Consider the following 27,832-nt stretch of genomic DNA (forward strand, 5'->3'; position numbering starts at 1 on the left):
ATTTATTCTTCGACACAGCCTGAACTTTCTTAGGGAAGCTTTCCTATAATTTCTTTAAACAGTTTTCAGGAATAGTTCTCCAGGCTTCTTGAAGGACATTCAAAGCTCTTCTTTGGATTTTGGCTGCCTTTTGTTGGCTTCTCCAGCCCCCCCCCCGGCGACCCTGGAAAGGATAAGCAGAAGAGAATAAATGGATGAACGGATTCATCACTCCATCAGAGCTGTTGCTGCTGATTTTCAGTCCAGCTCTTGTGTAAATTGGCATACCTCAGACTTTCCCTGTTTCCCTTTCTTAGGAATGGCTTCTTGACAGCCACCCTTCCACTGAGACCATTTCTGATGAGGCTTCAGTGAACAGTTGATGGATCAGCTGAAGGGCCAGGTGCATCTCTCAGGTCCTGTGTGAGGTCTTTGTTGGATTTTTTTTCCTGTTTCAAAAGAACACAACTTTCAGACACTGTTCATTTTAAGCTTGCCACTTCTTTTTTTGGTCCTCCACTTTTCCCATTTCTTCAAATTCTTTAAGGACACAGTGCACACCATGCCGAGATATGGAACATTTTAACACTTTCCCTCATAAAAATGACATTTGATAACCTCTCTGAACCCTTAATGAGTTTTGACACCAAAGTATTATGTCAAAGGGAAGTGCATTAGATCACAACATTAGAATAGTTTCTGGGTTTTTCCAAGGTTAGCTGCATAGGCAGAGACCACCCTCACTAACTTCTGATACTTCATTTTGTTTAAGCAGGTCTGAAATATAACAGAAACCTGACAGAAAGCTCAGAAAAGAGCTTCAAAGATGATTCCTAGCTGGCTTTCAAGAGGTAAAGAGTATTAAATTCATGAGAAAGTCTGTCTCCACAGAAGCAAAATAGAAAGAAATGAGACTTTTGCACACTACTGATATGATAGATCATGTCAGGAATACCACTAAGACTAACATCTTTAGAAGAGAAGCTTAATTTTCCAGGTAGGTTGTGTTTGGTTTCATGAATAGCAGTACACTTTACGTCCACTAGATGGAGCTGGATTCTTTGGGTCATATTTTCACTTAACTGCAGGTTCCCACACTCATAAAAAAAAGCGACTTGGACAAATTATGTGCTTCATCTTACAGAAGAATTTAGGACGTCAAATCCATAATTTTCTTCGATATACGTTTCTTTATACTTTTAACTATGTTTTTTCCATTACATTTGTCTGACACAGTTCAAACTTTACAAAAAGAAAACACGATGTGCATAAAAACAGAGACAGCACACTAGTATAATCAGACCACTCGGCTTCTGATTGTTCACAAAAATCAGTGCATAGTTTGTGTCCTTTAACACATTTTATATTTTTGTGAGTTGGTAGTTGTCAGAATACCTTTTAAATGTTTCAAGTGGTTTAATTTAAATCACTCCCAGACACTCGGACAAAAGTACAAAAACAGGTTTGTTAATTAGTACTTAGAATTTTCTTTTTTCTTTTCCCAGTAATCATGACACAACCTCTGAAAATGATCTCATTACCCTTTAGGGCATCATGCTGTAGTCTGGTGGACATAGAAGTAGCAGTAAAAAAAAGCTTCTTAAAGACAGTTTTACATTTGTTTCTGAGTGTTTCTGACAATATTTCTGTACTTAAACTTCACAGAAAGAATGCAGGTGCATGCAGATGAGAGGTTAAAAACAGTATTCTTTGTGTGTGGGAACCTCATCTGCATTTTAACACACTCTGATTCTCAGATTTTCTCTTGGATAACAGAGAACCAGGAAGTTAATGGGCGATCTAGCTCTCACACATAACCTTCAGGAATGTGCACACTAACAGGGAGGTTAATAACAAAGCCAAAGACACTGATTCAAGGTCATAAAGACTCAAGGGAACACTCAAATCTGACCACTTCAGTTCAGTTAAATTTTACATTCACTGACACATTAACAGATTTTTACATTTCAAGTGACTCTTAAATTTTTTTGCTACTTTTAAGAGTACCTTTTAAACTCATCTCACTGATAACACATCAATTGAAACTAAACACAATTTTACTTTTTCTCTCTTTAACCGACACCTAACAACCTTCCAGGACTTTCTCTGACCTTCTGCTGTCTCACTTTTTAACTCACACTTCACCTGCTTGAATTTTGATTGGCTATTAGGTCATAACAAAGTTAGCCACCTGAACTTTTCTTTTGATGTAGAGCAGGGGTAGGCAACTCCAGGCCTCGAGTGCCGGTGTCCTGCAGGTTTTAGATCGCACCCTGGGTTAACACACCTGAATCAAATGATTAGTTCATTACCAGCCCTCTGGAGAACTTCAGGAAATGCTGAGGAGCCATTTAGCCCTTTAAATCAGCTGTGATGGATCATGGACACATCTAAAACCTCCAGGACACCGGCACTCGAGGCCTGGAGTTGCCTACCCCTGATGTAGAGTCAGGCCTGTGAGTATTGTGCTTTTGATTCATGTCATGCCTAAACAGCATAAGTCTGGTTTCCTTTAGCTCAGTTAACCAGACTAGTGATGTGGTCCCTCAATCCTAAAACTTAAAGAAGCATCCACAGTTTTTCTGATGTCTTCTCCTTTTGCCATATGAGTATGAGAACAGTTGGTCCATCACAGCTGGTCGAATTTAGTGGAAGTGAAGAATATTTACAAAACATTTTGATCCATAAAAACAAGACTTGGTACATGGAGCACATAGACTGTATATAAAAGATAGAAGTGAAAAGACTGCGGGAAATTTGGGGAAATGAAGGACACATTTGTCAGTCGCATCTGGAGTAGCCTTTGTATTGGGACAGCCTTCGTCGCCTGACTGTGACATAATCAGTGTTGGGAAGGTTACTTTTAAAATGTATTCCACTACAGATTACAGAATACATGCCCCAAAATGTATTTTGTAATGTATTCCGTTACGTTACTCAATGAGAGTAACGTATTCTGAATACTTTGGATTACTTAATATATTATCATGCTTTTTACAACTACATGAATGTACTATTGCTGTGTGATTTATTACTTTTACTGAAGGTTATTAGCCATACCAATAGCAACTAGATTTTTAAATCTTAATATAAAATGAGTAACAGTAGGTTGACATTAGGTAAGGCTGCACTTTTTGCAGTCATCTCGTATAGAAAACGATTCCGTGCGTATATAAAACAGGTCCGCGGCTCCAAACCGTAGTAAAGGGACCTCTGGCTAATACGTCGGGTTCATGTCGGGCTCATAGCCGAAAACTAGCTTTACTTTGTTGTCTGGGTCAACTTTGCTAGCGAGAGACAGAGAGAGGCGTTGAAAGGCTGCTCCAAAGGAACTTATTATTTTGGAGGAAAACACGAACACAGTGTACAGTTGAGTCTTAATAGCTTACTTACAACTGGGCTCGTCAGGCACTCTTTTTGGCTGCAGTGGTTATTATTATATTTACATGCTTCCATCTCCCGTTTCTGCTCGGTAACATCTCTTACTTTGCCACTCTCCTTTTTCTCCCTCCCTCACGCTCACAGACACATAGCGGGTATAGTAGTCCATTCTCCCTGCAGCACAGACTACACTGCCCATGAGGCTACATTCTTTAGGGCTATGTCTGTAACACTCTGCCTATAGCCTTCATATTAAATAATTTTTTGAATAATTAAAAAAAAAAAATTTCTTCACGTCATTATGCGGGCCGCAACTAGGGGTGACATGGGCCGTGAGATTGAGACCCAGGCACTAGAGCCTCTTAATGCGTGTTTTGTTTGGTTTCCACCGGCGTGGAATTACCAAAAATAGATAGGGCATAGCCTAACATATGAAACAGGAAAAGACCGCCGTGTAATCCATTTATTTCAACAAAGTAACTGCATTCTGAATACCACCCTTTTAAATGGTAACTGTAACGGAATACAGTTACTCATTTTTGTATTTTAAATATGTAACGCCAGTACATGTATTACTCCCCAACACTGGACGTAATCGGCCTTCAGTTGTGGCCTCCGAAGGACACAGCTTAGGAAGTGGGACATATCTAAAGTCTATAGGAAAATGTTCCTTTGACTCCCTCACTCTGTGACCTCATTAAACTCGAATGTGATGAGTTTATGATCTCAATCATTAGTTTTGGGTCCTTATTGAGTACAGTATGATGTTTGTTTAGTAAATTATGATGAAAACATTTTTACAAAATCTCAAAATAGCACATCTCCTACCTAGTGACTGACAAGTCACTAACTTAACAACATATCCCCAAAGTCAATAAGGTAAGACTGCAAACGTGAAAACGCTCAGCTTGAATGCTGAGTGCGTGACGTCACAGATGCCATCTTTTATATACAGTCTATGGCATGAATTCAGGCTCCCATTTATTGAGAAATATAAAATAAACAGATAAATAACTGACCATGAGCATGTGCTACAATAAATAAAATTCCACTATGGCATACTAATTGAATCTATCGCAGTATGTTTACCTTTAAAAGGATTTAAATTTCTTGAGGGTCAAAAACATTTTTTACAGACTTTTAGATAAATTGGATGAAAACGATTTTTGCATCCACATGTTGACATTTCAGATTATGGTTTCAATTTTGAGTCTTTTTTTTTTTTTTTTTTTTAAGTTTAAGTTCTATATCAGTTGTATGTATGTCAGACATGTATATCTGATCAGGAATTGCAACTAGATGCTGAGACATCCAACATTTACTTTCCATAACCATTGACAGTGTGAGGTGTTGGACAAACCAACTTAACTGACTCAGAGGTTTCAGCATTGCACTTTTTAAAAGTGTTTTTTCTAAAATGTCTTTCATGCTTGATTATAAATTACAAGTCAGTGCTGTAGTGCAGACATTAGCTCTGCTGCTTTGAATGTACTGATGTTAAAATGTGCAGCAGACACCTGACGATGAGTCACTGAAATGACTTTTATGGAAAACACAAAAAAGCCATTGTACCTGCCAAATCATTAACTAACATTACTGTTGTTGTACTTTTATTATGAGTATTATACTGTAAGAGTAACAAGCTGGAGATCTTTTACAGTCTATAGAAATTCACTTACTATTTGATTCTGTCTCAAATGGCCACCAGTGGAACTGCAGCCTAAGTCTAAAATATATAAGTTTGTATATATATTTACATATACATTTGTGAAGGGAAAAAAGTTAAAACTCATTTTTATGTTAGAAAAATGTCCACAAGGGGGCACTAATCCATCCCAGGCTGACATGTTTAAAGGTTTACTGACTCAACAGGTGCAAACATTTGTAACAGTTGGATTTGTTTTTGTGTTGCACTACAAAGGATGCGGCATTGGGTTAATAAAGTGACAACAATGTACAACAGTTTTCACTTTGACAAGAGTATTACTTATTTGACAGTTACTTATTATTAACTGTTTGCAGTATTTTGACATGAAGCTTTCTGCACTGTTATAACACAAGCTGATTTGGTGTCAAATTTCATCTCCTTTTGTCATCTTAAATTTCAGTTGTTGTAGTTTACTATTGATTTGGCTCATTTAAAAGTAGTTTTGACTTCACTTTAACACCAACTTTAAAAAAGACTTGTGCATCAGTTGCACTTTAACTCCTTTCAGTACTTTTTGTTTTTACCACCTTTACTGCTTTGAATTCAACCTTTTCCTAAATATTTCTGTCTTCACTCAAGCAAATCTGTGCATGTACATTTCCTTAGCACTATTTATTTTCAGTTACAGCCCGAGGGCTGGATTTGGACAGACCACCTTTTATTCGTTTTAACTGAAAATGTCCTTCAGAGAAGTTCTGCGAGCAGTAAATCTGGGCATGTGTGTAAAGCAACAACATATAAAAGCAGCAAAACAAACTTGAATGTTGTCCTTACCTGCGGACAGGTAGAGGAGGCGGGCGAGGGGGAACGGAAAAGCCAGCCCACATTCAGATCACAGCTAACAGCCAAGCATTGTCTCCCATTTCTGTTGTACCACTGAATACCACTGTGCCAAAGTTCAGATCTCACAGGTGGGCACAATAGGCGAAAGAAGACACTGAACTATATGTTCTCGGGCAGCTTCATCTTGCAGATTGTGTCAGAGACAAGTGAAAGCAAATATCTGGGACTATTCAACAAGGCAAGGCAAAAGGATGTGAGTAAAATACAGATTTATCAAGTAATTAATGATTATTTAAAGTTATGGCAGGTGTTCTCTGGCTTCTGTAATGGTTTACTACCAAGTTAACTTTCAACCTTGTCTAGCAGTACTCTGTAATAGCAGCATATTATTATACATCATGTGGGGTTTTTAAAAATATATATGTATTCCATTCATTAAATGATTATTTTGTCACATTGTTGTATTGTACTCTACTGTGAATACAAATTATGCTTAACTTTGAAAGAGCATACCAGGGTTTTTACATGCTTTGCCTTATGAGACTAACTGAGTCCATTAATTAATGTAAAACTGTATATTTTTGAGGAACTGGAGGGTTTTTATTATATTCTCCTATATTTCACAGCTACTCTGTCATTTTTACAGTCATGAGACGGTTTTAAATATCTAACACTTCCTTAATGATTAATTATGTAATTTTCCCATTGAGACTGACCTCTACTCAGACTAGCTTTCAGCTTTAAAGTAGTTAAATTAAAACCAGTCTTCACAATCTGTTTACCTTTGACTCTTAATACAACATCCATTGATAGATCTACTTCATTTATGACTTGATTAGGTTCATCTGCTATTGTTACGTGACTTTTTCCACTTCAGTCGGCTATTCTTTTCCCTAATTTATACTTATATAGATTAAAAATATCTTTTAGGACAAAGGTTTCAAACAACAGGACCAATCTGGCCCATTTGATGGTATTAAAACTGTGAAGGAGGGGGTAATCTTTTGACTTTTAACTATATTTTTATAGTTTTACAGCTTTCGCTTCTGATAAAGATCATCCCCATGGCCATCCATATTGCACCAAATAAATTATATAATAGATGAAATAACAGAACACTTCCTTTTTTCTTCATCCTTGAATTACTACAGTAAAAAAAAAAAAAAAAAAAGCACTGTGAATTAACAAAAACGTTGTGTTATCATTACATTCTGGACAAAAACTATGATATACTACTGACATTGCACTTCTTTTCCTTATATTAATATACTATCTCAGGGATTAGTTGTGCAGTTAAACATCTTTACACTGATATAGAGTAGCCTGGTCCAGTCAAAGTGGGCTGTATGTGGCTCACAATGAAAAAAGTTATCTTTACATTTTCTTCTGAATTAAAAAAAAACTAGATGTGATCAATGATCCAAGTCAGTTCTTTGCCAGCAAATTATTTTTTAAGAAGCAAATGACTATAATTCTGTCCCTGATTCTTTTTGCCTAGAATTAGGACTGATAACAGCTTCTTATTTGAATGCTAAATAGATAGTTAGCATAGCGGAGAAACAGTTACCTATCTCTATCTAAACGTAAAAAAACAAACAAGAAAAAATATTAAAATCAACACATAAGATTCTTATAGAATCTGGAACATAAACTATCTATGCTATATTTGCTTAGACTTGGGTAAAAAGCTGTGAGTTTCATATCTATATGCTACACATAGCTTAGCTTAGCTGGGACTCAGGAAACTGAAAAAAAGCTATCTGGTTACTATTTTACTGTTAAAAAAGTCATTTTGATTATTAAATTAAAAATAAAAAGATAAAAGGTGATGAATTACTTAAAAGTTACATATATCTAATTATCTTATTTCTGAGTAAGTTCAAATCAAGTTAATAAATAGAAATTTAAAGATGCGTAACTTGAAACTTATTACATTAAAAATTTCAGATACTAAGCCAAACTTTTTTTGGATAAAAGCTTGAAATAAATGGCTTCACCTTTAGCGGTTAATTATTTACATTTCATATTTGTGTTATTTTACTATAACTCCAAACATAGGCTTGCAGATCAATTTTATTTTATCTGCAGTAAAGTTAGGGTGTTAAGTAGCATGAAATTAAAATTAAAGTACCTCAATTATACTTACAAGTACTTTACCAAATGTACTTACTGGCTGTACCACAACTAGATAGTATCGAATGCGTGCCCTAACTATATCAACAGAACACAGTGAAGGGATAAATTCTTTTGGAGTTTTATGTTAGATGATACTTAAAATATTAAATGTTTAAATCATAAATGGATATTTGTTGTTTAATCAGTTCCAGTCAAAACCTGGTGACCTGTACAGAAGGAACACTGTGTTATTTTTAGCAAAACTTAGAAGTACCGACAGAGGCCATAAACTCATTAAGAAAGTGTTTGCTAAGGCCATAAAACAACTAGAAGATAGAACCGTTCTATCATAGACTTCAATACAAGCAGACTTTACATTGGCCTCGCTTTTCAGACCTGGAAGCTATGTCAACCTTTTATATACTGTCAGTGATAACACAATTGGTAAAGTATAGCTCATAAAAAATTATATCCATAATGTCTCAAAATCTTTACAGTTGCTTTGATAACACCTCTGTACACCCTATCATCAAGTTCAAGCACATAAGCGACCATCAGATTGCTATGATACTCCCTCTAAATCTCAATAAAACTGAACTGAAAAATTATTTCAGTTGGGTTTTGCTCCACTCGAATTTCCTTGTGCATACTGCTGCAGCCATTGCATCTAAAAAGGCACAACTTTTTACTTTGAAGGAAAACATTCTCTATTTCCAGTTTTACTACTGCTCAGCATCTTTTTGCAGACAAGTCGGTGTCTTTCGTGCTAATTATGGGTAACTGTGGCAATCTCCTCGCAAACAAAAGAGTATTGAATACCCCTTCAGGATTTTACAGCAACCACTCTCTAGCTTGTCAGAGAACACACTTTTGCCTAGCAACCAGGTTGCCAGAGTATCACTGAAAGGTCCAAAGGCTTGCGTGAATGGGGCACTAATGGTGACTACCAGAAACCTCTAGCAACCACTTGCTAGCTGGTTAAGGAATACACATTTTCCCTTGTGAATGGTAGATGTTAGATGGTTGCCAACTGGTCTTTAGGGTTTTGTAACTGGGGAGTAAGACTCACCTGTTAACTCAAAGCTGTTCTAGGTGCCACTTTCATGAGGCAGGTTAGGGCAAGAGGTCAAGACAACCCGGCTACTTTAACAAGCCTTCAGTTTTTTTTCCCACATTACAGAAAATAGTATAAATAAGTAAAAGCCCTTGAATTGGTTGCCATCTCCACTGATTTGACTGGTGCTACAGCTCAAAGTGAGATATTAATATCTTTTATCTCTTTTGCCAGACCTTCAATTGGCAATGCCAAACTAAAACTGCAGAAGTGACCTTCCGTTTGAATTGACCCAGAGCACCATGGCTAAAGGGAATAAAGATTTCCAGCGAAGGATTGTGTCCAAGGATGGGCACAACATGGTAAGGATCGATAACGTGGAGGGCATGGTCAAGCTGTACCTGCACGACATTTGGACGACTGTGGTGGACATGAAGTGGCGCTACAAACTCACCTTATTTGCCTCCACCTTTGTCATGACCTGGTTCATCTTTGGGGTCATCTTTTACTTCATTGGAATGGGCAACGGAGACTTTGAGCCAGATTTAAATTCTACCCACACTCCATGCCTGATGAACGTGGAAACGCTCACTGGAGCCTTCCTCTTCTCTCTAGAGTCACAGACCACCATTGGTTATGGTTTTCGTTACATCTCTGAAGAATGCCCTCTGGCCATCTTTACTCTGGTGGCTCAGCTTGTCATCACTGGACTGGCTGAGATCTTCGTTACCGGTGCCTTTCTGGCCAAACTAGCTAGACCCAAGAAGCGAGCGGAGACCATCAAGTTCAGCCAGGTGGCGGTGATCTGCAAGCACCAAGGAAAGCTGTGTCTGATGGTGAGGGTGGCCAACATGAGGAAGAGCCTCCTGATCCAGTGCCAGCTAACAGGAAAGCTCCTTCAACCCTACGCGACTGAGGAGGGCGAGAAGACGCAAGTCCATCAGAGCTCTGTTGATTTCAACATGGACTCCGGTGGCGAGTGCCCCTTCCTTATCCTCCCTCTCACCTTCTATCACGTCCTAGACCAGCACAGCCCGCTGGCAGGACTGACGGCAGAAAACCTGAAAACGCGTAGGTTTGAGTTGCTCATCACCCTCAATGCCACCATGGAGTCGACGGCAGCCACGTGTCAGAGACGTACCTCCTACATCCCTGACGAGATCCTGTGGGGTTATGAGTTCAAACCTGTGCTGTATAGCACCCCCAGTGGACGCTTTGTGGCAGACTTCAACTTTTTTGACAAGGTGCAAAAGAGCAGTGATCCAGACTTCCACAGCGACAGTTCAGAAAAGCTGAAACTCGAGAGGGACTTCAGGGAGGAATAGAGGATCTTAATAATTACTATTAATCGACCTGAGGCTCAGCCACTGTGTTAATGTCCCTTACAGCTATGACCTTTGATTTAAACACGTAAAACGTTTATTTTGAATCATATAAAAGTGATGTTTAAACAGTGCTTCAAACTGTAAAGTACACTTTTAAGAAGACTAGAAACCTGACATATGTTCACTGTAAAATTCTGTTTATTCGTTTAATCATTATGATGTTTTTTTGTATCAATATTCAAATTAAATTAATTAAATGTACCAGAATGAAGGGCTAACAGCCTTGTATGATTCTTTCATTTGGGTTTTAATAATGGGAGCAGAGATGGGCAATAACGCGTTACAAGTAACTGTAATCCGATTACTTTTTTCAAGTAACGAGTAAAGTAAGGGATTACTATTGCAAAAAAGGTAATTAGATTACCGTTACTTTCCCATAAGCACGCTGCGTTACTGCGTTACTAAAACCGTGATTCTTTTGTGAGTGTCTCATGACAATGATGTAAGCGAGTGCGACGTTCGTGGCAACAGCTGTGTGCAGATCAAGAATGGATAATATAACGAGTGCGGGAGAGAGTATGACCGTGCAGCATTTAAAGCGTGGAAGTACTGACCTTACTTTGAGTTTGATTTCGTAAAAAGTGACAAAAACATTAGCGTCGGCTGTTCACTACGTGGGAATAAAACTTCTTTTTACAGCAAAAAACCCCCTTAACTTCCGAGCAAGTACCGAGTACGCTACCACGGAATGGGAAATTCACAGACAAACTCGCGGATTCTTCCACTGACCGCTGCGGCACACCTGCACCAGGGCAAACCTCCGCCTACCCCACTCCTGCTATACAGGTGAAAATAGAGCAACTGGACCGCTAGTCTTTGATTTTATTTATTTTCTGCTGTGTTTTACTTGCATCTATTTGAAAGACTGAGTGTAAACACAAAAACCTATTTTATTTTATGTGCAGGATTGTGCAGAAAATAGGTTTAAATGTTAAACAAATTTCTTCCAGTCAGAGAATGTTGCATATAATTTAATGTTTGCTTGATGCATAAAGTTAAAAGATTAAAACTAATAAAACAAGTTTTAAAAAGAGACTTTTTCATTTGATTACATTTTATATGATGGATTAGGCAGAAAGTAGAATTGGTCTGAAAGATCTATCGCTTTATCACCTATTCAGGTTGTAAATCATGTTTTTAAAAGTAACTAAGTAACTAATTACTTTTGAAAATAAGTAATCTGTAAAGTAATGGGATTACTTTTGGGGAAGTAATCAGTAATTAGTTACTGATTACTTTTTTCAAGTAACTTGACCAACAATGAATGGGTCTCTTTATAAATGCTTTTGAAGACCTTTTTAGAATGAATAGAATGTTAAGTTATACACCGATAAAGTAAGAGTTTAGTATTTAAAGACATGTTTTGGAGAATTATTTTATTATTAAGATTTAGATGAAGTAACTGATACTTCTTTCTGATCTGTACTTAAATATGAAGCTAGAATAAGCCATTGCTTAGCTTAGTTGAGATGGAAAAAACAGTGCTCAAGTAGTCCTGTCAAAATATTTCTCTAAACATCACACTTTACAGCTTGCTTTCTAATCGCTCCCAAAAAGCGAGGTGTAAAGATGTAAAATATCCCAGATTGTTCACTTGTGATTAAAAAATTTCCTGCAGAGCCCCCTAAAGATAATGGCAAGAGTTTTCACTTGCAGGACTAGTGATGACACACAAACAGCTCACAGTGTTTGTGCATTTCATCTGAACAGCAGTAGATCCAAACGATTTTTTTAGTGGAAAACCACGAGGACTCTCATATGATAAGCTTTTTACGTAACCATCAATTGATAATTGCTTGTTTCAAGTTTTATTTTTTAAAATTGTTGTTACACATAACAGATGTTTTTAAAATTCAGAAGACATTTACAACTCTGTTTAGAAATTTTGCAAGCATTGAGAAATGGTTTCACAAAACAGTAGTTATTGAATATAACTCGTGTTCTATGAATGTAGGCCCTCCTAACAGGCATTCAGCACTGGGCTGATCAGACCTTCCTGTGAGACCAGATACAATGAAAGTGACTGAGCTGGATATTGGTGCCACAATTTAGACTGATCCACTCATTCTAAGCATACCAGGCAAAGATACATAGAATAAAGCAGTGATTTTCAAAGTGTGGTCCTAGTGGCCTGTGAAGGTACTACATGTAGCCGTCCAGGAAATTAAAAAAAATTAAACCAATACAATACCAAAGAAAAATTTACTTTTATATTTAGGGCAGGGTGACCCCCAGAAGATTTTCAGATTTTAAAATGGCTCAAATAAAGGGATGTAAGTGAGTGTGAATCTGGCTTGTAGTATAAAAATGGGTTGAGTGGTGTATCAATACTAGTCCGTTTACCACAGTAAATGTGCCTGCTTTGGTACAAATCTTTGAATCCTACTGCTGTGCACCATCTCTCTCGCTGACACCTGCTGCAGAAGTGAATTTATATCATTATGGTGACACATCAGTTTAAGTTATTATTGGCTCAAAAACATAAATATGGGCTCTACAGTGTATCTGGCACTATAGTGCCACATATATTAAAACACAGCAGTAGGTGAAGAAGAATTAGTCCCAAATGCTTCATGTAACGTATCAGTTTCCATAATTTCTGCAGGCTTTCGATTTTGTGGCCGTCAATACATAACTGGACTAGACAAACACCACCAAAATAAATTTCAAAGAAAACTTGCTGTGATCTTTAGTCGGCGCTATGATTTCTTCCTTAAATAAGCAGTTCCTCTGCAGCTTGAGTAATATTGCACCTGCCAGAGGATATTTCTACATATGTTTGAATCATCAGAAAAATGTTAAAGCTTATTACACATTTACAGTTGTTAGTGTATTTGTATGACTAATGTTGATTGTGTTATTCTTGGAAAAGAACAAATGTTACCTTTAGTTGTTGTGTTTTAGACATTATGGTATTATAATAATAAATCAGGGATTGTGATACAGGGGTATGTGATGTAAAAAGTAATAAAAAATAATCCCTTTTGTTAGTGTGTTTCTTTTTAGTTAAAAACAAAGTGTTGTGTTTAAATCATCCACTGCTTTCACCTCCCCCCAGCCCCTGTCCTCCCCCATGGTGGAATGGTGGAAAGTATATTTACTCATTCAGTATACACAACAGTTAATTTGACTAGTTGTTATATAAAAGTAGTTATATAAAATGAATGCAGAAAATGCTTTTTTTAATGTCAGGGCATCTGTATAATAGTAAATGAATGTGGGTATTCTCTATAAAAAAAAATACTTGCAAGCAAATTTGCACAGCGAGAACTTCTTCACTGTAAAGAAAGTAGCACTGTAACTGAAAGATGAAGGGCTAGAGCCTTTTAAAGGACGAAAGAGGCTCAGCCTGCACACAGTTGTCTTTAGCTGTCAGCCTTGTGTTGTGGCAACACTGTGGAGCAGACACTGAAGTTGAGATGGCTGGTGGCATTTGTGTCTGGTCCAAACAATATGGTCCAAGGTAACTAATATTTACTGTAAGAAACAAAGCAGTAACACGTCAGCAGAATTTTTCTTTCAGCTTGAAAAGCATTAAAGCTGCACTCAAGATGTCAAATAATGTGAGAACCACCGGTGAGATATTCTGGAGGCAACTCACAACCCCTGATGCAACATCCCTTCACATGAAATAAATGTTGAAGCCTATGTTTGCAATACAGTACACACATACAGTGATGTGAGCTGATTTAAAATGAAAGTTGAAAATATAATGATCCACACACTTAAAGACAAAAGCCCCTGTTAAAGGATTGTATTTGCTGTGACATCTTGTGTGATGTTTTCTGCATGAAATCTGAGAAGTGACAAGTATCCAGTTCCAGCTCCAGCAAGCAAAGAGGGATTTTGTGCCATTTAATAAGGTTTTTGAAGGGTGCTTTATTTTCCTTTTAATTAAAATTAAGGCTTTATTCACTTTTATTTTCTTAAAGAAAAGCAGTTTTTTGTCATGGTTCAGCTGAGTGAGGTCTAGTTCCTGCCTTTTCTTCTTTTTCTTAACCTTTTTGCTTTTAGTTTTCCCATGACTCACTTGAGAGATTATATCTTTCAGCTTGCAGTGCTCCACAGGATAAGCCGGAGGAAGTGACTGGGTAGAGGAAAGTCTGGGCTTCTCTGCTTAGGCTGCTGCCCCTGCAACCTGGCCCCAGATAAGCGCAAGAAGATGGATGTTTGTGGTATAAAAGGGGATTTATATAAAACAAATAAAACTTGTAACCTCATTCAGAATTACATAACTTTGAGATTTGAGAGATATTAAATTTTCAATAACGGACTTTAATTGTTTGGTTTGTACAGCATATTGACAATATCCGCACAATAACACCTGTTACAAGTGCATCAAATCAAAAAACAAGGGACAATCTCATATATCTCATTCTGAACAATTAAAATCTAAACGTAAAGATAAGATTTTTATGTATTTGTTTTGTGTAAAGTAGCCCAATATAGCCATCTAGTGGTAAAATCTAAAAGTGACTTTAAAATTTCCAAAATAAAAAGCAACAAAAAGGTAAACACCAAATACCCAAGGCAAACACTGGTAAACACCAATTTACATAAAAATAAATAAATAAATGCACAAATTTAGCATATCTAGTGCAGTTGCTGCTGCATTAAAGCAAATGTGTCCAGGTCTACAAATATATGATGGTGAAAGGCGAACACACAAAACCATGAAAGTAATTTATCTCAATATTAGTCTGAAGTGATGTCACTTTAAGACATCCCGATATGCTCCGGTACCAGTTGGTGGGTCACCTCCACTGTACTGTTCTACACAGTAAGCTGCAAAAACAGACCTGAGCACACAAAACCAAAAGCTTTTTTCTCTCCAGGCACCAGCAAAGCTATGAAGACAGTGCTTTTGTTTCATGGAGAGTGCTCCACAGGGTTTAACGTTGTTTTCAAGATTTTTTTTTTTTTTTAACCTTTTTGTAAAGTATTTCTCTCCCTTTAGCTTGTTTCGGCTTTTACTTTGAATCATTTGGACCGGAAATCCACATCGTCTTTCGCGTTGTCGCTTTATTGTGAAGGATCGGACCGACCGGAAACGGTGTTGTTGTTAGTCCAAAACGGAACATGAACTCGGCTAACAGATGTGAAAATTAGCGCTTTTAGTGTGTTTGTTTTGATTAGTAAGGAGGAGACCGGAGAGGAGGTAGCATTTTTTAACTGTCTGTGTGCCGTGTAATGATCAGAAATGAGCGTCACGTTGGATATAAGGCTGAAAAGAGCAAACAAAGTTTATCGAGAAGGGGTAAGTTGCCACAGCTAGCTAGCATCAGCAGCTTCTGCAACCTCTTCAGCTAACGTTAATAATACAGTATTTTTCTTTATTTATGAATAATGTAACTATGTAACTGCTACTAAACCAATGCACTGTAACAACCCGAGCTAGTTATTTAGCTACCAGTCGCTGGCGTCACATGATCGGGCACCTGACTGTCGGTGTGACGGCGAAATGTGTCTGTTGTGAGGTTCGCCGCAGAAATCCTCACAGATTGATCAGATATATACACATAACATTGTAGTTTATGATGGAAAATATAAGTGAAACCTCAAGCAGAGACTAATGCATCTACCTTTTTAGAAGCCAAAAGTAACTGGACATTTGACTGACAAGCAGTTCCAGCCATGGTGGAGATAGAGTTATGGTATGGGTATGTCCTTATTGATCATGTGACTGCTGATAGAAGCAGGAGGATGAACTGTGAAGTGTTTATGGTTGTGTTCTCCATCAGATTCGGCAAAATGTTGCTAAACTGATCTTAGTTTGACCAATTATTTTTGAGCCTTTGATAATGTGGGACTGTGTATATTAAAAAAAACTGATAGACTGCAGGTCATCCGTGTTGCTTGGTGTGCAGGAAACAGTGGCTGGTGTCATCCTGCTGGTTTGTAAGGAGGCACTGCAGCATCATGGCATCTCTCTGAGCATGGAGGGAGTCGTGAATCTGCAGCTGAGTTCCAAGAGTGTCGGTGTCTTTGAGGCTTTCTACAACTCTGTCAAGGTGAACATCTAAGATATTGCTTTAAAACCACTTTGAGTGGAAATAAAGACTAGTAAAAGGGTCATTTCCTTTACCATTTGACAAAGAAGTTTCACCAGCATAAATATGAGACAGAAGTATTAAAAAAACAAGAAAAAAGTAAATAAAATCATCATAAATTAATCATCCAGAAGTTTTATTTACCTGAGCTGAGCTGAACTTTCAAACAAAACAAGACTATTATAAGCATCAGTCAGGCCTTTTGTTTTGAAATATTGTATTAAGTAAACATTGAATTAATTCAAAATATGATTAACAGACTCTTAATAAGCGACATAAACTGGTTAACCCATTGTTTTACTGTTTGAGTCCTTACTTTTCATCAAACAGTGTTTATCTGTCATTGATTTTGTGTTATATTTTACCTACAGGATACAAGTTTCACTTTATACGTTTATAATCATTGAACTCCTGGTTTAAAATGTTTGACTGCTAGGTCAGACTAACTGCTAGTCAATTGTTCCTAATAATAATCACATTGAAACATGTTGCAGCCCATCCAGCTGATCAGCAGTAACATTGAAGTGGCCAAGGCTGGAAAAATCCCTGGAGGAAAGACTGAGATTCCCTTTGAGTTCCCTCTGCACACCAAAGGCAACAAAGTGCTGTACGAGACCTACCACGGAGTCTTTGTCAACATTCAAGTGAGTGTGAAGAACATAGTGTATGTCAGGGTTTTCCGTTGCTTTCAGGGCAGCAGTGCAGTTTGTTTGGTCCAGACAAAAGAAAGAAGAACATACATTTTTATAGTTTAGCTCTGGACCTTTGAAACAGATATTTAACTCAGTGATTGGACAGTTGGAGGAAAAATATCATGTATCATCGTCAGCTTTACAAAGATCCACACGGGTAAAAAAAGTTTTGTCCCTTTAATGAACCTCACCAGAATCAGTTCAAAGAATGGACAGACTCCTACATATCTTTAAGACATCACGCTGCCATGCTTTTTTTAAATAAACCTTGTAAAGAGCATAATGTCGTGGCATCCTGGCTTTAAACCTTTCTGTTCACTCCTCAGTACACCCTCCGCTGTGACATGAAGCGCTCCCTGCTGGCCAAAGATTTGAGCAGGAGCTGCGAATTCATCGTGCACTGCCAGGTGAGTGAAACACACCTGGTTATTGTTATCTGATCTGCTGTGTATGAATAAGCTTACAGAAAACCTTTTCCATTTTACCCTGTTTCCATCACTGATAGGTAATAAAATATATCAGGTCAAATATGGTAAAAAAATTATTTAATAACACTTTTATGAATCATAATTACCTTTGAATATTTAATCATAAATATTTGATTGTAACTTTTTTAATCATAATAAACTTTCATTGGCTCACCTGCAGCGCTCTCTCAGTGCACCAGGGGGCAGTAGTCCACGCTTTGGGAATCACTATTAACGGGACTTTTTTTAGGACTATACTGAGTCATTTAAAAGCAGCTGGATGATGATATTTTGTTTCTATAAAATTGACATATTGGTAGCCACAAAAGAAACGACATTTATACCAACAATTAGTTTCTCTCATTTTTGTGCCACTCACTTGTTGTTACAGACTTATTTACATTAAGAAAAAGCTAATTTAACCTTTTTAATGCTCACCAATGCTCTGTAGCTCCTGTAAAATCTGTGCTCAGGTTGTCATGCTTTTTTTGTTTGTTTGTTTTGTTTGTTTGTTTGTTTTAAGGAAGAAAGTATCTGCTTCTAAAAAAAAGACTTCTCTGTTTCCTCACTTCCTGATTTTGTTGAAAAGTTATCTTTGGACACTCACAGTCAAATGACAGCAGTGTGGGCAACAAAAACTCAGCAACTCAGCTTTTTATTTGATTTTCAGCTTTGTTGAACTGTGTCACATCATTTTCTGTTTGACTTCCAGCCTCAGAAATCTAAAGTCATCCCCACACCAGTGAACTTCACCATCACTCCGGACACTCTGCAGAGCCGCGAGGTCAGAAAACGTGTTAAATCTCTTCATTTTTAATTTTTTGCTTGATTTCTTAAAGTTTAAAGCTTTAAAGCTCTTCTCAAAGGAGGAACTTGCTTTGTGTTTTCAGAAAAATTCACTTCCCAAGTTTCTCATCCGAGGAAATTTAGATGCCACCAACTGCGTGATCAGCCTGCCGCTTACTGGAGAGGTGGTGGTGGAAAACTCAGACGTCCCCATAAAGAGTATTGAACTGCAGCTGGTACGGGTGGAGACCTGCGGTAAGTGCACGCTGTGAGGCAATCAGTCTAACTTTCATTGGGCAAGGCCCAAGGTTTTATGAGCATCTGCTGTGTTCAGGCTGCGCTGAGGGCTACGCCAGAGACGCCACAGAGATCCAGAACATCCAGATAGCTGAAGGTGACGTCTGCCACAGCCTCGCCATCCCCATCTATATGATCTTCCCCAGACTGTTCACCTGCCCCACGCTGGAGACAACAAACTTCAAAGTCGGTCAGTAAAATCCATTCCTGTGATTCTCACACAAACAATTTACTCCAAGGCTCATTTTATTTTTTTATTTACTAGATCTACTGGTTAACAAGCCTGTGGCTCTTATTTTGAAAGTTCAGCAGACTAATTTTATTATAGTTTAGCATTTTTAACCACAAGTTCTTACTTTGAACATTTAAATCTTTTCAGATCTAGAGAGTGTTTGCTCATGTTATTTACAATAATGACATTAAAACAATATAAAACACTCATCACAAAGAGACACACTATATTGCCAAAGTTATTCATTTGTCTGCCTTCACATGAATATGAACTTGAGTGATGTCCCATTCTTCATCTAGGGCATAGGTGTCAAACTCTGGCCTGCAGGCCAAATTTGGCCGGGAGCCATGCCAAATTACTATTAGAGCTGGCCTACTGGTATTATACAGCTAATATATATATCATTTAGTATTAAGCTTGTTCCATATTCAGTTTTTCAGCAAAACTTGTTTGAGTCCATAAGAAAAGATTCATTCTTATATCTGGAGGAAGATTTTTTTTTTCAATAAATATTAATGTTAGCCTGCGACTTTGTTCCAGATTTGAATTTTGGCCCACTGTGTATTTGAGTTTGACACCCCTGATCTAGGGGGTTTAATATGATGATCATTAAGAGGTCCTTTCACTTGAACTAAAGGGGCCGAACTCCTGAAAAACAGCTCCACACAATAATCCCCCCTCCACCTCTTCACACCACCCCTCAGTCCAGCGGTGCAAATCCTTCCACTTTGTTATAATCCCACTAACAGTTGAACGTGGAATATTTAGAAGTGAGGAAGTTTCACCACTTGACTTGTTGTACAGGTGGCATCAGATCATACCACCACACTCACTCCTGACAGCGACCCATTCTTGCACAGATGTTTGTGGAAGTGGTCTGCATGCCTAGGTTCTGGATTTTATACATCTGAATACAGTGATTTGATATAGTACACTTTGTTTAAAAACACAAAACTATGTTTTAATCTCGCTATGGGGTGTTTTATGTTCTTATTTTTGCTGTTTTATTGTATACACTGATAACCAGTTTCCACAGCGTTCTGATTTTGTATAGTATCTTTTTCTGCCACTGGAAAAACATTTTTTCCCCCCATCTAGAAGTCTCTTGATAAAACAGAATTTCAGGGCATTTTGACTTATGCTTCCATGTTCAGACAGGATCACGACCATGTCAGTCTCCATCTGCAGCAGGTGGAGTTCAGAGCTAAACAAGGACTATGGCCTGCATTCTAAAATCATAGTTAATCTGCAGGATGAGATTTATTGGACTGGACTGGCATTTGTACAGTGCTTTAGACTACAAGTCACGCTTTATTCATGTCCACACCCAATTTGGAATCACCAGTTAACCCAGGTAGCACTGAGGGATGCAAACTCCAGACTGAAAGGCTGTAGCTGGGTTTCAAACAGTAAACCACCTTTCTGTGTGGTGACAGTGCTACCCACTGTTCTACTGTGGCACCTGTGTTCAGGTAGTTGGCATATAAAATGCTTACATAAAAGAAAATTAGAACAGGAGGCTTCTTTTTCAGTGAACATGGGGGTGAATATTATACAGAGGCCTCTGTCATTAAGTGTTTCTGCCCCTCAAATGATGATCAGGTAGGTGAGACATTAGTGTTATTGTTGGCTGTTCTGCAGGACGCAGTTGTAAACAAATATCAGATCTAAAGGAAAGTCCTCACTGCTGCCAGGCGTTAGGACATTACGTGCTACTGTGGAGAACTCAATGAAACCCCAACTTAAATTTAACATGCTCTTGATAAATCAAAAACTTCTCTGTGCAGCGCGATCATGAGTGTTTCTTTCCTTCAGAGTTTGAAGTCAACGTTGTCGTCGTGCTCCATGATGATCACCTGATCACAGAGAACTTTCCTCTGAAGCTGTGCAGACTCTGAACTTATCATTTCTGAGAGAAGCTCAGAGACCTTCACACTTCTCATCTGCCTGAACAGCTGAGCAGATTCTTCAACATGCAACTGAAGCCGGAGAAATTATTCAAACCTTCAGAGACCTCCCTAATAATACGTCATGTTAATGTGACCAAACTCTTTTCTTTTTAAAGTTTTATTTCAGTTTAATAAATTTCACTTTTGAAACTATTTCATATTTCCTAGTTGTTTTTTTAAGGATGTGCAGCATCACAGGGACTGTTCTTTCAGGACCTGGTGGTTTAGAAGTCCAGCTGACATCCAATCAGCTGCAGCTCTGTGGGTCTAGTCCTGAAAACCTCAGAGCTGCAGCAGAAAAGTGAAAGTCACCTGAGAGTACAGCTTGATTAAATGAGTCGGTCAGAATGCAAGTGGGTTTTATAACTTTAATATTTTTTTTCCAGTACAGCTAGTGTTTCAGGTCTGATGTCAGAGCATCTCTGAGTCCAAACCAACACTTTCCTCTTATTTTATTTCCAGAAGTCACATAAGAAAGACATAACCAGCAGTTGGTTAGCACAGCTTAGCATGAAGATAAAAATAAAGAAATTTAAAAAAGAAAAATCCCAAACATTCACCCTGGTAGCTGCTCTGAAGCTCACAGATGAAGACTTGTTTAATCAAGTCTGAAAGCGGCACATTGTGGATTTACTGGGACTTCCACAGCCGCTCATTCACCAGCTGCAGGAGTCTCAGCAGCTGTCCACAAATCTAAAATAACCCTTCTTATTTTATGGCAAATTTAGCCACCATAAAATAACCCCGAGCACCAACACGGAACAGTTATTTCTTTCAATTACATGAAACCTTTCATTTAAAAAAAAAAGAAAAAAAGTCAAAAGACTTTTTAGATTTTAATGCAATAAGAAAAGCAAAAAGATAAAAGCATACACATGAGCAGTGAGAGGAAGCAAGGTTAAGACTTCATGGAGCTGGGCGTCTCCGGCCAGTCAGCATGGGGAAATCTTCTGGCAGCAGGGCGTGAGTCCTGCAGGTTGGACAGGTGCTCTGCTCCTTCAGCCACGATCTGATGCACTGAACACAGAAAACAGCGCTTTAAAGCCTGAAACTAGACCAGACGCCACATCTGGATGCTTTTCACTAAAAATCCAGTGTGTGGTATTAACGCTTTCCTCCATTTCCTAGGCCTTTTTATAAAAACAAAAAACAAAACCAAGCTTAGCTCGTATTACACTGTGCAGCCACAACATTACAACCAATAGATGAGGTGAAAATCATGCAGTTCACATGATTTAGCAGCAGCCCTCTTTCTTTGTGGGTTAATATCCCAGCGCCTGTGCAGAACATGGTTACACCATCCTCTAGTTTCCTTCTTTTCCTTGACCTCAGTGGAAAATGATGTGGAGGAAAATTCCTCAGGGCTAGGAAAAGAAGCATAGTGCTTCTCCACTCAAGACACAAGACTCCTCAATACTTCAGATGTTGTTGAGAATGTCCTGAAGATGGACTACAACAACTTTCATAGGCCACATGAGAGAGAAAATATTAGTTAATAACCAACGTCTGGATTTTAAATAAACAAGAATAAACAGACTATAAAGAAAAATGACATGTTGCTTATCCAGCTTGTAACCCTGCCTCTTAATTAATGATAACCCCAAAGTTGGCAGTACTGCAAAGGATGTAACTAATGCCGACAAACCTTAAAATTCATTTTAACAGTTTTTCATATGTAAATAAGCTTTTAACACAAGGAAATAACTTGATAAGAAGATGCATTATGCTCATAGTTAACCTTTGGGTTTGACGTCCTGTAGCCAGCAGTGTGTCCTCTGCTAAAGGAGGCAATAAAGGAAGCACTGAGGTACCCTACCTTTTTCTAAACACTAAGGAAAATAGCTCCTGTTGTGGCTGCCACACAGATACTGTGCTACAAATCTCTCCAAGCAAAACTCAACTATTTATCTGCTGCCATATTTTGCACCTTGCTTGTTCCACACCTTAGACCCAACAGTTTACCGTGAGTCTCTGGTATCGCTGCTCACCTCATTATGGAAGCTGTGTCTGCACTCCAGCACGCAGGTGTCATCCGGGCTCATTTCGTCATGACAGATGATGCAGGGATCCTCCATGTTCAGCTGCAATCGACACGCACAATCAGGCCCTGCTAAACGGCGCTCACCCAACCCTATCAATGCTGCACATACCAGGCTGTATTAATTTGCAAATGAAACTAGTTCTCAATAAATGCACTCCTTTTGTTTGATGTTTGCTCAAAGGAATCGATTTTTTTTAAGTAAATTCGAAGATTTACTGGTCACTAGAAATGAGTTACAACTCTGATCAAGGCTTACAACAGCACTGCAAGTCGACAGCAGGTAAACAACACTAACAGTGAAATGATGAAAATGTGCAGCTTTGAGTCAAACTTGAACACCAGTACTAAATAATGATTTTTGGACTCACAGCGTTGGAACTTCTGACTCTCTGTTGTCCGATTGGCTGCCACACCGGTGCTGGGTTCATCAACGGAGGGGTAGCACACTGAGCTGGACTCCCACGACCCAGAACGCTGGATCTGGTCGAGTTAAGCCTCTCCTGAGAGGAAGAAATGAAGTGAAATAGTCAAGAAAATACTCTCCGCAAATCCTGGTATCAGTCACCTGAGACAGGACCTGTGTGATAAAGTAGACTGCAATATGCTTCTTACTGGTTAGTTTTAAATAGAGTGAACAGGCCACCCTCTTCTGGCTGAGAACCATGACCTCAGAGTTGGAGGTGGGAATTCTCATTGATGCATCACACTCGATTATGTAACCATAATGACTGAAATTATACTATTATTCAGCTCTCCTTCTCTTGTGTTGTGTTCCTTCATTTGCCAGAAGCTGTTATCCTTACTCAAATTGGTCAGAACAGTCCAACAATTTTGAGATGCTAGTCTTTCTATCAGGGCATCATGATGGTCCAAATATACCATTGGTTTAGACAACACTCAGATCAGTCCATAATTTGACAGATATGGTGTAGTCTGAACCCAGTATTTGCATCATCTCCCCATTTGAGCTTCGACCAACTCTGTTTCACCAGGAACCTCACCGCAAACCCTTAAAACCACTTTAAGAATGTGTCTACCTGATGGTCCAGGATCAGCTGGGTCACACCTCCAACTACATCCTGTAAAGTCATGCTACTAAAACTTCCACCGCTGGATGAACGCAGCTCCTGAACAAACCTCATCAACTCCGACCTGAGCACAAACACAGGTAACACATTTTATTGTGTGGGTTTGAACACTATGGTCTAAATGTGAGTCTGCAGCAGGAGGATGACACTTTTCTTTTTAAACAGCTGCTCCAGTGTTACCTTGTACAGTCAGGGAACATGGTGGACAACGTCTCCATGGCTTTGCCAAACACTGTGCTGGGCTGCTGTCCTGGCTCAGATGTCCTGATTGGATGTTTGTGCTGAGAGGGCGGGGCCGGTGCCTCAGCCGCAGGGGGAGCAGAGTGGTGGATGGGTGGAGGAGTGCCACGTGAGGCCTGAGCTGAAGACTGAACAGTAAACTCTTTGGCTGCTGCAGAAAGCTGCAACATCCACACAGAAGAGCAGGAAGAGTTAGAAATGTAATGTTACAAGTGAGCTAACAGAGAGATCCTGATCAGGACGTTCGGTCCTTTATCCAGTTCACCATCTGACTGTTAGCTGAATGTGTAATAAATATGAAGTAAATAAATGCTGTCCCATTCAGTGCAAAGGAAGCTAATTATTTTTCACTTCTATTTGATGCACAAAAGCTAAAGAGAATTTATAATAAATGAAGATAAATCAACATAAAAATATAAATAAATATATATGTGCATATGTATGCATGTGTGCTTGAGTCATTGATTACACAACTGATGTTAACTAATAATTGTGGCTTTTTTCATGAGCTACTTGGTTGAAACACCAAAGCAACTGCTGCAAAGCTGCTCATGTGATCAGCCCAAATTATTGATATAAATAAAGCTCAGCTGAGTGTGTAATTTTTTAAATATATATCCTAGAGAGAAAGCTCTGAGTGCTGTGAGTAAACTAACTTTTTGTACTGGTTTTACTGGAGCAGCTGCAGGTTCAGGATGGCTGTTGACCAGATGCATCTCAGTGACTCGCCTGCCGGTGTTCACCTGATCCATCTGATCCTGGTACTGCCGCTGTGGACCACGTGGAGACAAAATGTCACAACATCCATGCAGAGCCTCTCATAAACATGCAGACGGTCAAATGATATCAGATTATGTATATTTTAAAGGCAGACTGACTGTGCGTGGTTTTATTTTATCAGGCCGTTTTGGAGAGTGTCATAAGGTGTGGGATGTCATTATGGTACGGTGATCTCTCCACACAGGTAAATTCAGTCCACCCATAGAGGTGATGGGCAGGACTGAAGACCTCTCAAGCAATGACAGCTAAACATTTGATGGAGACATTTTTCTAAATGACTGTATGAGGCCAGAGTTTAGTATCGCAGTTATATGCAAAATTTTTGTCGAGTCCTGCTGCTTATGAAGCTGCCTGTTCTTACACCTGCGCCACAAACATACGTCTGTGATCTGAAGGGTTCTTGTACCTCAGCAGTGGAGATTCTCTTTTCCACTTCTTTGATCTTGTCTCTGCAGCCGTTTCTCGCTGCTTCCAGGTCTTGATTTGGGAATCTGCAAAGAAGTCAGATATCACACATAAGCCTGAAAACATCTGAGCTATGTCCAGTCCATTCCAACATCAACACCGGCCACTGGGAATATTCACATTCCCAAAGCACCAAGACCTTAATAAGATACAGCTCACTGAGGCAGAGCCAACCGCTCTCCACTGGCTCAGTAAAATGACGGTGTAGAAGGAGTGCATACCAGGCTGGCATGCAGTCTGGTCTTATGGCACCAGACAATAACCCTACCTCACTCCAGTGCTTTAAAGAAAATCCATTTAGTTTGAACAGGAACAAATTCCCATCCTTTTTAAATCACATCACTGCTGCTAAAAGCTTCATAAAGAAATTTTAAAAAGTAATTTTCGTCTGGTGCGTGCAAAAAATAAAAGAGTGCTGCAGACTTTATTTTTGCAAAAAACTGGATCTTTAAACACAATATAGTATAGTCCCTTGTTACTTTACTTAATTACATGCATTGTTTGACTGAGCAGATTTTACTCAGTGTCTTGCTACAGATTACTTTTGTAGCAAGACACTGCAAAAGCACTTCAACGTTTCGAAGCCAACTCAGGCTGTTGTGAGACATTAGTTCCATTTCTTAAATGACTTGGCTAACGTCTACTCTTTCCTGCTCTTACCTGTGTAGTGCTTCATCCAGTTTGTTCAGCAAAGCCTTGGCGTCTGCCAGCTCTTTGTAGAGGCCGTGCAAGCTCTGATCCCGACTGCTCTCCATTAGCGACAGCTGGTGAAGCAACACAAGCGGAGGATGGGTCGTCATTATTTCAAGTCAGTTTTTGAGTCAACAACGTGCCCCCAAAAAACTCTACCAGCAATAAATAATAGATTCAAATAAACATTTCTTGTTGCTAAAACAGAGCTGTGAAGGACTTGAAAAACATCAACATAACTAGTCAGAAATAAGATGTATCAAAGTGTAGGCAATACCTGAGCTGTGTGAGACCTCCTGGTAACCGAGCTAATCAATGTTTTACATCGTTTGATCTCATCCTCCAGACTCATCTTTTCAGCTGCTAACTGATTACTGGAGGGAAAAAAAAGGTGAGAGACAGAATCTTAAAAAAAAGAAGAAAGAAAAAGAAACTTTCACTTTAAGTTTCATTGTCCTGTCTTACCTCAGCTCTAAGAAATCATTCAGCTTGGCTTCATAGCTCGTTTTCTTCTCCTGGATGCTTTGGGCAAGTCTACAAATAAAAATAAAAAGACCACAAAAGTGAGGAAATTTAGAGATTAATGTAAGAGCAGCCACAACACAGAGACAATGATTTAAGATAAGATTTAAAGTCTTACCTCCCTTGTTGCTCCAACAGCTCTTCTATCTCCTGCTTTAGGGACCTCAGTGCTTCCTGATTGGCTTTCTTCTCCTTCTGGTCCTTCTTCACCTCCTCCTCTAGCTTCTGCTGGAACAGCGTCAGCTCCTTATTGGTGACCTTGACGAGACAGAAAATATTAATTAAAATACAGACACGTTAAGTTTCAGCTAATCACATTTATAAATGTCAAATGTATTGAAATTAAAACTGCATTACTTGAATATTGGCTGTGATCTTCTGCACTTCCTCCTGCAGTAAAACGACGTCTTCTCTCTCGCCTACATTTACTTTGTCATTTGTCATTTTCTTGATCTGCTGCTCCAGCGACCTGTTGCTCTTCTCCTGCTTGTTGATGTCACCCTGGAGAAAATGTGAACAGTAAACAACAACTTTCTGTAAATACTGAAGTAACGCTAGTAAATCTTCATATTTTACATTGAATCCATGCAAGTACAGTGACTTATAGTCTCTCTCAGTGCAAGACTGGAACAGATGTTAAGCACTTATAATTTGTGCAGGTGATAAGACTACTACTACTACTACTACTACTACTACTATTAATTAAATTTACTCACAGTATAATTATTTCTTTGTTTTCTGTAACAACTGTCTTGTTTTCTAGTGTACTTACCTTTAAATATTTGTATATTATTATTTATAAATATACCTCAAAATTACATTTAATTACAGGGGATTTACGCTCTTAGTCACAGGCCATATTATAAAGTGTTACTGAATATTTTAAGCTTCAGTGAATAAAACTCCACTTACAAAATACTTGCTATGAATCACATTGCTGGAGGCTTTCCTTTTATGGGAAAAACTGTGACTGACCTGGGATTTCTCAAAGCCCTCATGAAGCTCCGTATTCACCGCTACACTCCTCATGGCCTCCTGGCATGTCTGAGGCCACAGCAAACACAGCATTTCAGACAGATACATAGCAGTGTGCATTTATGTACATATTCCACTTAGTTAATTAAAAGA

General features: G+C 38.6%; 3 protein-coding genes across 3 annotated transcripts in view; 2 read left to right on the forward strand and 1 right to left on the reverse strand.

The window, feature by feature from the left end:
• Window positions 1-9,322: 9,322 nt before the first annotated feature.
• Window positions 9,323-10,345, forward strand: kcnj15 (potassium inwardly rectifying channel subfamily J member 15). The gene has a single exon (XM_063488418.1). The coding sequence runs from the start codon at window positions 9,323-9,325 to the stop codon at window positions 10,343-10,345; it is 1,023 nt and encodes a 340-aa protein (XP_063344488.1).
• A 5,084-nt stretch (window positions 10,346-15,429) lies between these two features.
• Window positions 15,430-20,971, forward strand: vps26c (VPS26 endosomal protein sorting factor C). The gene is made up of 8 exons (XM_063485174.1): window positions 15,430-15,662; window positions 16,273-16,416; window positions 16,950-17,099; window positions 17,474-17,554; window positions 18,327-18,398; window positions 18,505-18,655; window positions 18,735-18,887; window positions 20,745-20,971. The coding sequence occupies exons 1-8, from the start codon at window positions 15,606-15,608 to the stop codon at window positions 20,825-20,827; spliced, it is 891 nt and encodes a 296-aa protein (XP_063341244.1). The 5' UTR covers window positions 15,430-15,605; the 3' UTR covers window positions 20,828-20,971.
• A 136-nt stretch (window positions 20,972-21,107) lies between these two features.
• The window catches only part of ttc3 (tetratricopeptide repeat domain 3), a 28,316-nt gene continuing 21,591 nt past the window's right edge, over window positions 21,108-27,832 (reverse strand). Inside the window, exons 34-46 of the mRNA XM_063485173.1 lie at window positions 27,680-27,748; window positions 27,062-27,205; window positions 26,823-26,962; window positions 26,648-26,716; window positions 26,460-26,556; window positions 26,153-26,256; window positions 25,434-25,518; window positions 24,904-25,017; window positions 24,188-24,408; window positions 23,957-24,071; window positions 23,288-23,419; window positions 22,867-22,959; window positions 21,108-21,895 (exon numbers count right to left, since the gene is read on the reverse strand). Coding sequence (XP_063341243.1) covers window positions 21,785-21,895; window positions 22,867-22,959; window positions 23,288-23,419; window positions 23,957-24,071; window positions 24,188-24,408; window positions 24,904-25,017; window positions 25,434-25,518; window positions 26,153-26,256; window positions 26,460-26,556; window positions 26,648-26,716; window positions 26,823-26,962; window positions 27,062-27,205; window positions 27,680-27,748 — 1,494 coding nt within the window. The 3' untranslated portion in view covers window positions 21,108-21,784. The remainder of the gene's footprint in view (window positions 21,896-22,866; window positions 22,960-23,287; window positions 23,420-23,956; window positions 24,072-24,187; window positions 24,409-24,903; window positions 25,018-25,433; window positions 25,519-26,152; window positions 26,257-26,459; window positions 26,557-26,647; window positions 26,717-26,822; window positions 26,963-27,061; window positions 27,206-27,679; window positions 27,749-27,832) is intronic.

Source organism: Pelmatolapia mariae, linkage group LG10_11, assembly GCF_036321145.2.
Source record: "Pelmatolapia mariae isolate MD_Pm_ZW linkage group LG10_11, Pm_UMD_F_2, whole genome shotgun sequence".
NCBI classification, from domain to species: Eukaryota; Metazoa; Chordata; class Actinopteri; order Cichliformes; family Cichlidae; genus Pelmatolapia; species Pelmatolapia mariae.